The 13215-nt window shown below is 48.1% G+C and overlaps 1 protein-coding gene across 1 annotated transcript; it reads right to left on the reverse strand.

Moving 5' to 3' along the window:
* Nucleotides 1–564: 564 nt before the first annotated feature.
* On the reverse strand, nt 565–2627 carry IFITM1 (interferon induced transmembrane protein 1). Its single transcript, XM_006893193.1, has 2 exons — nt 2442–2627; nt 565–756 (listed from the first exon to the last, which is right to left on the reverse strand). The coding sequence occupies exons 1-2, from the start codon at nt 2625–2627 to the stop codon at nt 565–567; spliced, it is 378 nt and encodes a 125-aa protein (XP_006893255.1).
* Between the last annotated feature and the right edge of the window lie 10588 nt (nt 2628–13215).

Below are 13215 nucleotides of genomic sequence, written 5' to 3' on the forward strand. Positions count from 1 at the left end.
CCCTCAAGTTACTGGATGGTCTTGGGAGGAGCCCAGCTGGGCCACCGAAGCCTAGAGTGCTTACAAGGCTTGGACCAAGAGGCATCAATCCTCACCAGTTGCCTCCTGCCCCAGGAAGCGTGCATGCCCCCATCCTACTCACATCTGCCTGTCACATTCTTCTTAAGGGTCCCAAAGTCACTCTGCCCCTCAGAGGCCCAGGCCCACGTGCCTCTGCCAGGGTGGGGATGTGCTGGTTTTGGTTACACTATGGTCCCACCAGCCAAGTCAGGAAGGGCTAGTGACTCTGCCCTCCAGCCTCAGCCCAGAGCCCCAGAGTAAAGTGACATGGGATTGCTCAGAGCTCGCCTCTTTCTGCCCCTTCCTGTCCCCCATTCCATCTTCAGCTCATTTCAGAAGCAGTCTGGAGACCCAAGGCACCCCTCAGGTGTCACGACACTTTATTGAATTTGTTCATAGACAGAGAAGGGTGTGTAAAGTGTAAGGGGAGCATGGAGGTGACAGCCCAGAGTGCAGTAACACTGGTGGAGGGCCAGAGGACTCAGGCCACAGCAAGGGCAGGAACTAGTAGCCTGAATGGTTCTTCATTGTTTGTGAAAAGACTTTTACACTCAACACTGTGCCTGTGGCAATAAGTATGATGAACAGGACGATCACCAGGAGGCTGAGGACCAGAGTGGAGATGTTCAGGCACTTGGCAGTGGACGCGTAGCTCTGGGCTCCTATCACGTCGCCCACCATCTTCCTGTCCCTGGACTGGGGGAAAAGAGATGATGAGGGGACTTGGGGGGACCTGCTGGGAGCCAGAGCTGATGGTGACAGGTCCCTGTGCAACCTCCACAGTACAATCTCCACCCCCACCCATATCAAGGACCCCCCATTGTCCCTGTACCCTAAGCAGGACACTTCTTACTTATCCTCTTCTCACAGCCTCTCAGTCCCTCCAGGGGTGTTGCTAGGGCTTTCATCTGCTGTGGTCCTAGCACAGACCCTCAGGTCTCTGAGTGAGAATACACTTTTCTGAGCCAGTATAGGACCTAACCATAGGGTCAAAGGTCTTAGTCTTAATCTGTGAAGGAGGGAGACTATTTTTGGAGGGCTACAGGAATAAAGGTGACCATAGCTGTCCCTGTGCACCCCTGCTGCTTCATCGCAGACCAGCACTGGGATGGAGTCCCCACGGCACGTAGATGCATGCACACACACTCATGTGTACGTGCATGCATGCACACATATGCATGTGCATGCTTGCACACATGAACACACACGCATACTCACACTCATGCATTGTCTCTGCGTGAGACATACAGAGCATGTATTTCTCAGAAACTACCGCTTGTTCAGCTAACAAGTGTTCAAATTACTCTCTTATGAAAATGTCTGAGCAGTTCCGGTTCCGGTGAGGCGACATCGTTAAGCGTGTTCAGTTGTCGCTGTTGGTGGGCAAAAAATACAGCCAAGATGCTGCGGAATATGCTCGCTCTTCGTCAAATTACCCAGAGGACCATAAGTACTACTTCACGCAGACAGTTTGAAAATAAAGTTTGAGAAAAACAAAAGCTGTTTCAGGAGGATAATGGAATTCCAGTGTATCTAAAGGGTGGGATAGCTGATGCCCTCCTGTATAGAGCCACCATGCTTCTTACAGTTGGCGGAACAGCATATGCCATATATCAGCTGGCTGTGGCTTCGTTTCCCAAGAAGCAGGGTTGACTTCAAATTATCATCCCAGCTCTGGGTTCAGTTTAATTCCGTGCCCTGTGGACCAGTAATCTGATGAAAAGAGCTCTTCTTTGGGGATCAGTATTTATTGACTTGCACTAACTGTCACCAATAAAGCAGTCTTTACCATGAAAAAAAAAATGTCTGTGTTCAATCTTGAGCTTCCTAAACTCACCCTTCTAGGGAATTTCCTTTAACTACAGATTAAGTTGCTTTATCAGTCGCTTTAGCATTAGAAAAGAATCCAACCACCTGGGTGGATTAAAGAAAAGCAATCTCCCAGTCTCTCACTAACCTTTTCAAGTAGCAAAAAACCTTCCTGAAGTTTCACACATTTTTAACCTCTGTTCCCATAGCTGCAAACATCCTATTTACCATTAAGTTTACCAATAAAATCAGTTTGTCACCTTATATTACCTGATTTTAGTATTTTCAAGAAGGGGAAGCCTCATTGATGTTGGGGAGAGCTGCCCTGTTTGCAAGCTCCATTCCTCATTCCTTTATGGTTGGGGGGCTCCCCCTTTTTACACAGTGTGCTGAATAAAACAAATTCTCTACACTTTTTGCAACTACTTTTCCCTCTCATGATAGCATCCATGTGCATGTTTGCAAGTGCACACACACGCACATGAGGGTGCACCACACAGGCTGTCCCCACCCACCACTCTCTGGGCACCCTCACACCCTGGTAGAGACCCCCATCTTCCACACACACGCACCTTCACGGAGTAGGCGAACGCCACGAAGCCCAGGCAGCAGCAGTTCATGAAAAGGGTGTTGAAGAGGGACCAGACAATGTGGTCAGGCACAACGGTATCATTCTGGATGTTGATCACTGTGGACATGACGGGTGCAGAGCTGTGCGGCGTCCCCAGCACCGCCACCTCATGTTCCTCCTTGACCATGTTCAGGGCTGAGGGAAGCAACCGTCCTGAGCGAAGAAGCGCGTTGCGAAGTGAAGTGCGCTCTGTTACCTTGATGAATGCTGATGAGCTCCGGATATCGGATACCAGGGGAGGGTCCTTGTTGAGGCTCAGCCCCCTCTCCTCACCCACCCCCTCCTCCGATTCAGGAGTTTCGATTTCTTAAAAATGTCCATTTCCTGGTGTTGTGTAAGTTGATGAATTGGCAGGCACTGAGTGTCGCTTCACGCAGAGACTAAAATTACTCCCAGCTGGGAGCGGGAAGGGAGGAGGAGGAGGAGGACTACAGAGGGCTTCACTGCCCCCTTCACTACACTCTTCAGGGTGTAGGAGGGCGCTGGGGACATTTCAGTGACCTGAAGGTTGCTACAGCCAACTTCCCCTGACCCCTCTGGCCCATAACATGCTACACATTCTCATTATCCTCTCCTTTCCAAGACTTCATGCTTACCGTCACATTCCAGCACCCCCAAAGGAGGTAGACTCAAGAAGAAGATGAGCCCCAGAAGGAAGTGGACCATAGCAGGGGGTGGTGGACTCCAGCGGGAGGTAGACCCCAGGGGGAAGGGGACCTCAGAGGGAGATGAGCCCCAGAGGTAGGTGAACCTCAGCAGGGGGCTGGGCTCTGGAGTGAGGTAGCCTCTAAGGTGAGGTGGACCCCAGGGAGAGGTGGACACCAGGGGCTGTGGACCCTTAGGGGGAGGTGGACCATTAGGGGGAGGTGGACCCCAGGGGGGTGGACCCTAGGGGGAGGTGGACCCCAGGGGGAGGTGGACCCCAGGGGTGTGGACCCTAGGGGGAGGTGGACCCTAGGGGGAGGTGGACCCAAGGGGGAGGTAGACACCAGGGGGCTGTGAACCCCAGGGGGAGGTGGACCCCAGGGGGAGGTGGACCTCAGGGGGAGGTGGACCCCAGGGGTGTGGACCCTAGGGGGAGGTGGACTTGCTCAACAAAATGGGCTCCCAGGTAGACTCCTTTCCAACTGACAGATGTGCTCGTTCAGGGCTTCCCTGCTAAAGCCAGTGTCCTTCTCAAGGTCCAAAGTCCAAGCTCAAGGTGGGTCTCAGCCTCTCTAAACTCAGTGTGGTTTCTGGCTACTGTCAGAGACTTAGGACCATGCCAGCTTTGCCATAGGAGCCCAGATCTCCTTTCCCTGTCCAGTGATTGGGCCTGGGGCACCCACTGACCCTAGGAGTTAGGGTGGATGACAGGAATGGTCCAGAGGAGCATAGGATGTGGTCCCCTCTTCTGCCTTCCTGCTCTGCAGTATGTTCTATTATGACCAAGGGACCCCAGGCACAGGACAAGGGCCCTACACTGGGGTTCCTCAGACCCTAGAGGAGGAAACAGTGGTGGCCTAGATCCCTTCTCCACCCCCCACCCTAGTCTTACAGAGCTTTCTACTTCCTGCCTTAGCCCATAGGTAGGTGGTGAAATCAGAGTACAGGAAAGCAAAACACTTGTGGTTCCACAGGGTCTCTGTGACTCATCTGAGAAATGGCAGCTTGGCCTTTCAATCTCACTGAAACATGGGCACATATTCATTCTAGGATGGGCCCCTGCCCCTTTGCTAGGCCTCTCAAATTTTAATTGGCTCCTGAAAAATCCACACCCTGACCTTCATCCCCACAAGACCTTGTCAAGGCTACTGAGGACCTCCTTGCTGGGTCCAGCCACCAGTCAGCTCTCCAGCCTGGCCCGTGCAGTTGGGGCTCAGACCAACCCTCCTGCCTGGCAACTCTTCCTGGCTGTAGAACGCTAAGCTTCCCCTCTTCTCACAGTCCTGTCTTGGCTCCTGTCTGGCAGGGGACCTTCCCTACAAAGGACCTGGCCTGGGGCACACAGGAGGTATAGTGCCCTTGCAGATCTCCGGGAGGACAGGGGTGCAAGTGTTTTGCTCACTCAGTTTTTGCCTTTGTTCATTATAATTGGTGAACTGAACTGAACAGAAGAGACTAGAGTTCCTTTCACCCTGCACTCCTGCTTCAGGCACTTAGCACAATACTAGAACCTGCCTCCCACTTTTATGCCAATTGCTGTGAGGAATCAAGGCCCCTTCAGGCCCAATCCTTTCTTCCCACACCCACACTCACACTCCTGGGAACCTCACTGCAATCCAGGGCCCTTTCTCTGAGCATGAGCCCCAGGCTGCACCCTGGAACATCCTTCTCTAGTCAAAGCACCCTGCCTTCAGCGGGATCTTCCTCTCTGGCACCCCATGTCTACCTGTAGGCACCCTACTTGGGTCCAGATGGTACCCTGCCTGCCTTCAACAGTCATCAACAGACTCCTGAGGTCTGTTGGCCTCACAACAGAGAGACCATAACAGGCAAAATCAGATTTTGCCATGTTCCTACTCAAATGCCACAGAGGCTTCCATTGCTAGACATCAACTGTGCCAGCCTCCTTCCCCGATACAGTCATCCTTGGGCTCCATTTCTTAATGAGTCATATCCCGGTTCCCCTGGTGGCCACTGTCAACCCCACAGCTCAAGTCACCTCCTCAGAGAGACCCAGGAACACCTTACCCAAGGGAGACTCCAAGGCCGCAGCCTTGTCCCATGCCGGTTTCCATATCCCACCAACCTGCTCCAGTCCCTCTCCTGCTCCTCGAGTCAGGGTATTCACCCTCCTGTCCCTGGGCTGGCTACCAGAGCAGCGGGCAAAGTAGGTTTTCTTTCCTCTGCCAGTCACCTCCCAGGGAAGATGAGCAGGGACTCAGGGTTAAACCCTGCTGCTCCACACATTGGGGCTCAGAGGACACATCTCTTCCTCCTCAGGTTTAGAAGCCACTTATACGAAGGTGGGAGAAAAGAGGCCCATCACAGATAAGCATCCTGTCAGCCTGGTGGGACCTACTGCATGCAGGCTTTGGGCCAAAACAGCATGCCCCAAGAGAGATGGTGATACATGATACATTTATTCAGTCAACCAACAAACCTTCACTGTGGACTGCTCTGCACAGCATAGAAGCAGAGGCTTCCATCCAGCTGACGGCCCAGCTGCACAGGTATGGGAGACCCTTGCAGACAATCAGGAGGCCCAGGATCTCACTCAGAAGGGATGACTGAGTTTCAGGGAGCCCTTTCCATGTGTGAGACTTTTCCACGAGTGTCCAAGAGGACAGAGAAGCCTGAGAGACAATAAGGAGGCCAAACGAAGGGGCTGGGTGGCTGAACAGAAGGAAGGACCAGGTACCACCAGTTGATGTCCTGAAGGAGTAGAAGGGACAGAAGAGGATGTAGAAGCTAAGCTGGCTTAGAAGGAAGTAAGAGGTCACCCTGGGGCTGGTGAAGGCCAACAGCAGTCCCAGCACCCACAGCAGGAAGCTGGGTGTTGGTGGCAGGTGGTGGCTGTAGTGTATCCAGATAACTAGCCACAAGTCAGGTCAGCAAGAAGATACCGAAATGTGACCTACAATGGTGGGCTGGGCAAGAGAGGAGTTTCTGCTCAAGGCAAGTTCCACCTGTGTGTGTGTTGGAGCCTCCATTCAGGGAGAGAGGCTTAAGTGGCCTCTTCTCTAGATGCCCTGTCAGGGTCCCTTCCCCTACACTGCCCCCATAATCAAATCCTTAGGATATTAGCTTGGCCTTGAAATTGTCGCTTTGTCCCCAGGGGTTGTCCAGTCCAGCCCTGGACTCTGGCCCAGCCCACCTTCAGGCCTCTGGTGGGTTAATGTGTGGTCACAAGTGCTCTGTGACTCCCTTCTACTCTGGGCTCATTCTCTTCCCCTGCGTGGCTGGTGTAGGCAGATGCTCCTAATGAACAGAAGAAGGCAGGAGGAATGACAGCATTTATCAGTCACCACCCCTGATCTGGCTGAATGAACCATGCTCAGTCTCAGGTGACCACAGCTGCCCTCACGGCAGCACTTAACTGGTGTCATGTGGAAATTCTTAGTTATTCTTGAGTAAGGGGACTTACATTCTGTTCTTCATGGGGCTCACAAAGTCTGTTGTCAGGCCTTCCTGGAGTTTTCTAAGTTCATATATGATTCTTCCTTCCTTTTGCTGTGCACTCACTCAGTCACTCATCACTGTCAGGTAAGAACAGACTCATGACTGACCCTTCACTGGGTTTAGAAGGGGTCATGGTACTAGGGATATTGTAGCTAATGTTAGATGGATCTTAGCTGAAAGCAGGGAATACCAAAGGAATGTCTATCTGTGTTTCATTGACTGTGGAAAGGCGTTTGACTGTGTGGATCATAATAACAAACTGTGGCTGACTCTGAGAAAAATGGGAATCCCAGAACACTCAATCGTGCTAATGAGAAACCTATACTTGGACCAGGAGGCAGTCGTCAGAACAGAGCAAGGAAACACTGCATGGTTCAAAATTGGGAAGGGTGTATGCCAGGGATGTGTTCTGTCTCCATACCTTTTCAACCTGTATGCAGAACAGATCATCTGGGAGGCTGGGCTCTATGAGGAGAAATGCGGCATCAGGACTGGTGGAAGATCTATCAACAATCTGCGTTATGCAGATGACACAGCCCTGCCTGCTGAAACTGAAGAGGACCTGAAGCACCTGCTGCAGAGGGTCAAGGACTGCAGCCTCCAGTATGGATTGAAGCTCAATGTCAAGAAGACAAAGATTCTCACCACTGGACCAATTGGCAGCATCAGGATGGATGGAGAAGAGATTGAGATTGTACATAGCTTTAGTTTGCTTGGCTCCACAGTCAACACTCTTGGCACCAGTAGCCAGGAAATTAAAAGGTGCATTGCCATGGGAAAGTCTGCTGTTAGGGACCTCTCCAAAGTACTGAAGAGCAATGGTGTCTCTCTGGAGAGTAAGGTGCATCTGATACAGGTCTTTGCTATCACTTGTTATGCATCAGAGAGTCAGGCAATGACTAAGGAGGATAGGAGTATTGATGCCTTTGAGCTGTGGTGCTAGAGAAGAGTATTGAGGGTACCATGGACGGCTAAGAAAACAAACAGATTCATCCTGGAGAGGGTTAAACCGGGCTGCTCCTTAGAGGCAAGGATTCTGGGGCTTCGTCTGACATACTTTGGACGTGTTGTAAGGAGGGACTGGTCCTTGGAGATGGACATCATGCTTGGGAGGGTAGAGGGATAGCTCAGGAGGGAAAGACCCTCTATGAGGTGGATTGATTCAGTGACTGGGTTAATCGGGATGGGTGTGTCAGAGACAGTGCAATTGGCACAAGACAGATCAGAGTTTGGGGCTGTTGTACATAGGGTCGCTATGAGTCGCAAGCAACTTGACAGCACTTAACGACAACAACAATCACGGCAGAGGAAATTGCCCATCTTTTTCCTGAGGAGTCTCTGGCAGACTCAAACAACGAGAGAGCACGCATGGCCTTTGGGTTAGCAACACAGCTTTCTACAGACTGTTCCTCCAGAGCTGGCTGTTGTTATTAGGTGTCACAGAGTCAGGTACTAGCCACAGCGTCCCTATGAACAGCATATCTGAACCCTGTCCTATCCTGTGCCATTCTCACACTCTGACACACTCAAGCCTATTGCAGCAGTCACTGTGTCAATCCACCTGGTTGAGATCTTCCTTTCTTTAGCTGACCCTCCACCTTTCCAAGTATGATGTCCCTCTCCAAGGAGTAGCTCTCTTTGCAACATGCCCAAAGTATGTGAGACAAAGATTTCTCATCTTTGCCTCTAAGAAGCACTCAAGCTGCACTTTCTCCAAGATATATTTGTTCTTTTGAGAGTCCATGGAATACTTAGTACTTTTCTCCAACACCACAGTTCAAAAGCAACAATATTTCTCTGTCATCCTTGTTCATTGTCCAGCTCTCAGATGCACAGCAAGTGATTGAAAAGACCATGGCCTGGATCCAGAGCTGTTATGTTGTTGTTGTTGTTGTTACTGTTGCATACTATCGACTCACAGCCACCCTATGTACAATAGCTCTGAACTCTGCTGTATCCCGAGCCAATCTCACTGTATCTGACACACCTAGCCTCATTACCCCAGCTACTGTATCAATCCATCTAATGGATCTAAGGTCTTCCTCTCCTTCCTAAGATGCTGTCCCTCCACCCTTCCAAGCATAATATCCTTCTTCCGGGATTGGTCCCTCCTGGCCACATGCCCAAAGTATGTGAGATGGAGCTTCAAAATCCTTGCCTCCGAGTATCATCTTCTCCAGCATAAATGTGTTTGTTCTCTTGGCAGTCCATGGTATGTTCAAGACTCTTCTCTAGCTCCACAACTCAAAGGCATCAATCCTTCTTCTGTCATCTTTGGTCATTGTCCAGTTCTAGCAAGTCACTGTGAAGACCATGACCTGAATCAGGCCTACCTTAGTCTCCAGACGGACATCATTGCTCTTCAGTGCTTTTGAGGGGTCCCTGACAGCAGCCTTGCCCAAAGCAATTTGTCTTTTTATTTTATGACTCCTGGTGCCAAGAGTATTGATTATGGAGTCGAGCAAGCTGAAATTGTTTAATAATCTCAATCTCTTCTCCATCTATCAATTGGCCCAGTCATCAACATCAATAAGACAAAGACAGAATCTTCTTCTTGATGTTGAGCTTCAATCCATACTGAAAACTACAGTTCTTGACCTGCAGAAAACACTTCCGGTCCTCCTCATTTTTGGCACGGTTGTGTCCTCTGCATAATGCAAGTTGTTGATGTTGTTGATGAATCTTCCACCAATCCTGATATCACATTCCTCCTCATAAAGCCTAGCCTCCCAAATGATTTGTTCAGCATATAAACTGAAAAGGTATGGAGACAAGATGCTTCTCTGACACACTCCTTTACTGATTGAACCATGCAGTGTCTCCTTGCTCTGTTCTGAAGACTGCTTCCTGGTCCAAGTATAGGTTTTGCACAAGAACAGTCAAGTGTTCTGGGATTCCCATTTTTCTCAGGGTTAGCCACAATTTGTTGTGATCTACACAGTCAAATGCCTTTGCATAGTCAATGAAACACAGGCAGACATTCTTTTGGTACTCTTTGCTTTCATCCAAGATCCATCTGATGTTAGCAATAATGTCTCTGGTGCCACGGCCTCTTCTAAACTCTGTTTGTATTTGTGATAGTTCTCTGTTGATGTACTGTTCCAGGCATTTTCTGGTAATCTTCAGCAGGATTTTGCTTGCATGTGATATCAGTTCCATAGTTTCTACATTCTGCTGGGTCATTCTTTTTTGGAATGGAAACAAATATGGATATTTCCCAGTCAGTTGGCCTGGTGGTTGTCCTCCAGATTTCTTGCCACAACTTGGTGATCACATCCAGAGTGGCATCTGTCTGTTAAAATATGTCAATTGGTATTTTGTTGATTCCTGGGGACTTTTTTCCCCCAACTCCTTCAGAAAAGTTTAAACATCCTCCTTAATCAACATTGTCTCTTGATCATATATTGTTTCATGAAATTCTTATGGATCAGCCAATTCTTTTCAGTACTCCATGGGCTCTTTCCATCTTCTTTAGATGCTTCCTGAATCATTCCAAATTCTGCTCACAGCATCCTTAAGTATTGCAGCTCAAGGTTTAAATTTGTTTTTCAGTTCTTTCAGCTTAAGAAATACTGAGCAAGTTTGGTCTTTTTTATTTTCTGACTCTAGCTCCTTGCACATTTCATTATAATACTTTGCTTTGTCTTCCCGAGTTGCCCTTTGGAATGTTGTTTAGCTCCTTAGTGTCCAGATTCCTTCTCTTTGCTTTGGCTTCTCAGCACTCCAGTATCTAGAGTCTCTTCTGACATCCTCTTCATGAGCTTTTGTATTCTTCATGAATTATATTCTTGATATCCTCCCACAGCTCATCTGGTCTTCATTCTTTAATGTTCAGGGCCTCAAACCTGTTTCTGAGATGGTTTTTAAATTCAGGTGGGATAGACTCAAGGTCAAATTTTCATTCCTATGGATTTGATTTTTCTTTAGCTTTAGTTTTAACTTGCTTATAGTTGATGATCTATTCCACCATCAGCACCTGGCCTAGTTTTCACAGCTGATGTTGAGCTTCTCCAATGATTCTTTCCTCATACATATTAAATCTGATTCTTGTGTGTACCATCAGGTGAAATCCATATGTATAGTCAAGCAACAAAAATCTTTGACCCAAATTAGTTTTAGGCCTTAGTAAGCAACATCAGCATACCAGATGCCAGAGCTGTTTGTGTCCCCTAAAATAAGGAATATGTAGCATTTTTCTTCTATACTCTGAAACTATCTCTATATGGAGGTCCCTTCTCTTTCTGTTTGTGTAACCTTGGCAATGAGGTGTTTATGCAGCAGCAACAGCCTCTTTCATCCTAAGCCCTTTTTTCAGAAGACGACAGTGGTGATTGCTACAACTAAGGAGAACTTAGGGCAAGTGGGAAGCCAGTGTGCCTAGAACAGTCAGTTCCACCAGATGAGCACGGAAGACTAGGACACATGAGAGAAGACCCAGAGATAACAGGAGAGGAGTTTCAGGGTGAATGGTCCCCAAGAATGAGGGCCCCTGCCTTTCTGCCTTCCTGGATGCTGAAAGGTCTCACGTGGTGGTCCACTTTCTTCTACATCCACATGCCCAGTACATGGAGCCTCAAGGCACTGCCGGTACCACCCGGCTGCTCATTACCTCCTCCGGGAAGTCTTGCCTAAAACCCCCAGCTCCTTGTAATATTACCTACTGCTAGCCCAACTTCCCTCCTTCTGCACAAGTATCAGGGAAGCACTTCTCCACCCATCTTGACATCATGCTTGTTTCCAGCCACTGTTGAGTTGACACTGACCCATAGCTAACTCCATGTACAACAGAACAAAACCCTGGCCAGTCCAGCACCATACTCACCATGTCTGTTGTGCTCAAGCGCCCTGTTGCAGTGACTCTGCCAATTCATCTCACTGAGGGTCTTCCTTTTTTTCACTGACCCTCTGCCTCTCCAAATACAATGTCTTTCTTTAGGGATTGATTCTGTTCTACCCATGGAATGCCCCTCAAAGGAAATCCAATCACACGTATGTAATTACAAGAGCGTTTATTAATTCCACATGTGGAGACTTTCCCTCTCCTTAGGAAGGTGGTGAGGGAAAAAGCCCTGAGTTCCCCATTCCACTTGCTTTTATAGCTCTTTTTGAGTGCCCCTGTCAGGGCAGGGAGATTGAGATCATGGTTGGTGGATTGGGGCATCAGTCATTTGGGTCGGCTTTTGATGGGCTGGCTACTTTGCCCGCCTTTACTCTTTTTGTGTCACATAGACACTAGTTAATCCCTTACGTTTTAAGGACAGACAAGGCTTTACCCGGGGCACTCCTGTTTGCTTTACGCTAAGAATTTTTATGGCCCGCTTCTGCCTCTAGCATTGATGGGGGTTTATAAAAAAATGGGGTTTCTGCTGTCCCTTCAATTCTTTGTCCAAAACATAGGAGATGAAATTTTCCCATTCATTCTTCTAAACACTCTGGCTGTACTTTTTCTAAGACAGATATGTTTGTTCTTCCGGCAGTCCACGGAGTAGTCAATGCTCTAAATACTTAACAATTCAAAGGCATAAATTCATTTTGTTGTTGTTGTTTATTTATTATCCAACTTTCACATGTAATGCATAAGATGTTAGGTTGATAGCCAAAGGGTTAGAAATTCAAAGGCAACAGTTTTTCCACTCGTAAAACGGATAGCCTGTCCTGTTTCTGATTGAAAAGAACACTGCTAAAAGGAACTTCCAAACTGTATCCCTAAGTAGGCTTGATGCAAACCTCTCTTTGAATGGCTGAGATGCCGGAATACTTGTTGCTACTATTCATTGTCCTCTGAGTGGTAAACTCTGAGTCCTGATAACCTGTATGCAGAGAGGAGATGCTCCCTGGGGTTTCAGGGCTGACCCCCAGGTTTTTCTTGACAGTACTCCTGGGAGGGTTCAGATGCCACCTTTCAGCCAGTAATAGGGCATCTCATCTTTCACACCACTCAGGGATCCTTTGGTATATTTGTTACCACAGAAGAATTTAATTTATCATTATTGCTAAAGAATTGTATGCTGCAGACAGAGGGACCTAAAGAATGGAATAATTTTATAATTATTAATAATGAGACAAACAGTCAGGAATGAGATAGCACAGAGAGGATAAAACAGGGGGCCAGCAGTTCTCGACTGAAGACCCCAAGCCAAGCTTCTCTGTGTCTTTATCGAAAATTATCAGGAAAGTAAATTACAAAGAGAAGTCAATGCAAATGAAGCCAAGCTCTTTCTATTGAAAACCTTCCTTTGCTTGACTCGGGAGGGAGGGTTTCGCAAATGCAAGAATTTGGTTTACCCTTAAAGATTACCTTTATGCCTCAGGGTGAACTCTAGCTCAGGAAGTAACACTCCCTCTTTAGGGGGCCCTATCTGTCTCCTGTCTGCAGGGAACAAACAGCTCTTTTTCTGGGATCTGCCACAAGAGAAATCCCAATTTATAAATCTGTAATTCCTTCAATTCCTGAACAAGGGTTTTCATATAATATTTGGTATAAAGTTTGGCTTCCCATATTTGTACTTAAAAATTAAATGCTTGACCAAGTTAACAAAGTTTATAATGCCAGGTGGTAGGCAACAAAGAAGCTGTTATTGAAAGCTGGAAAGCCTGTGCTAAGTAGTAAA

The sequence above is a fragment of the Elephantulus edwardii genome, unplaced genomic scaffold (assembly GCF_000299155.1).
Source record: "Elephantulus edwardii isolate Elephantulus edwardi_28Jun2011 unplaced genomic scaffold, EleEdw1.0 scaffold00126, whole genome shotgun sequence".
NCBI classification, from domain to species: domain Eukaryota; kingdom Metazoa; phylum Chordata; class Mammalia; order Macroscelidea; family Macroscelididae; genus Elephantulus; species Elephantulus edwardii.

Excerpts from the sequence above, each read along its gene's own strand:
- IFITM1 (XM_006893193.1), bottom strand. The coding sequence starts at position 2,627 with ATGGTCAAGGAGGAACATGAGGTGGCGGTGCTGGGGACGCCGCACAGC. Across the intron at positions 757-2,441 it reads CGTTCGCCTACTCCGTGAAG|TCCAGGGACAGGAAGATGGT; the intron begins GTGCGTGTGTGT and ends CTTTTCCCCCAG.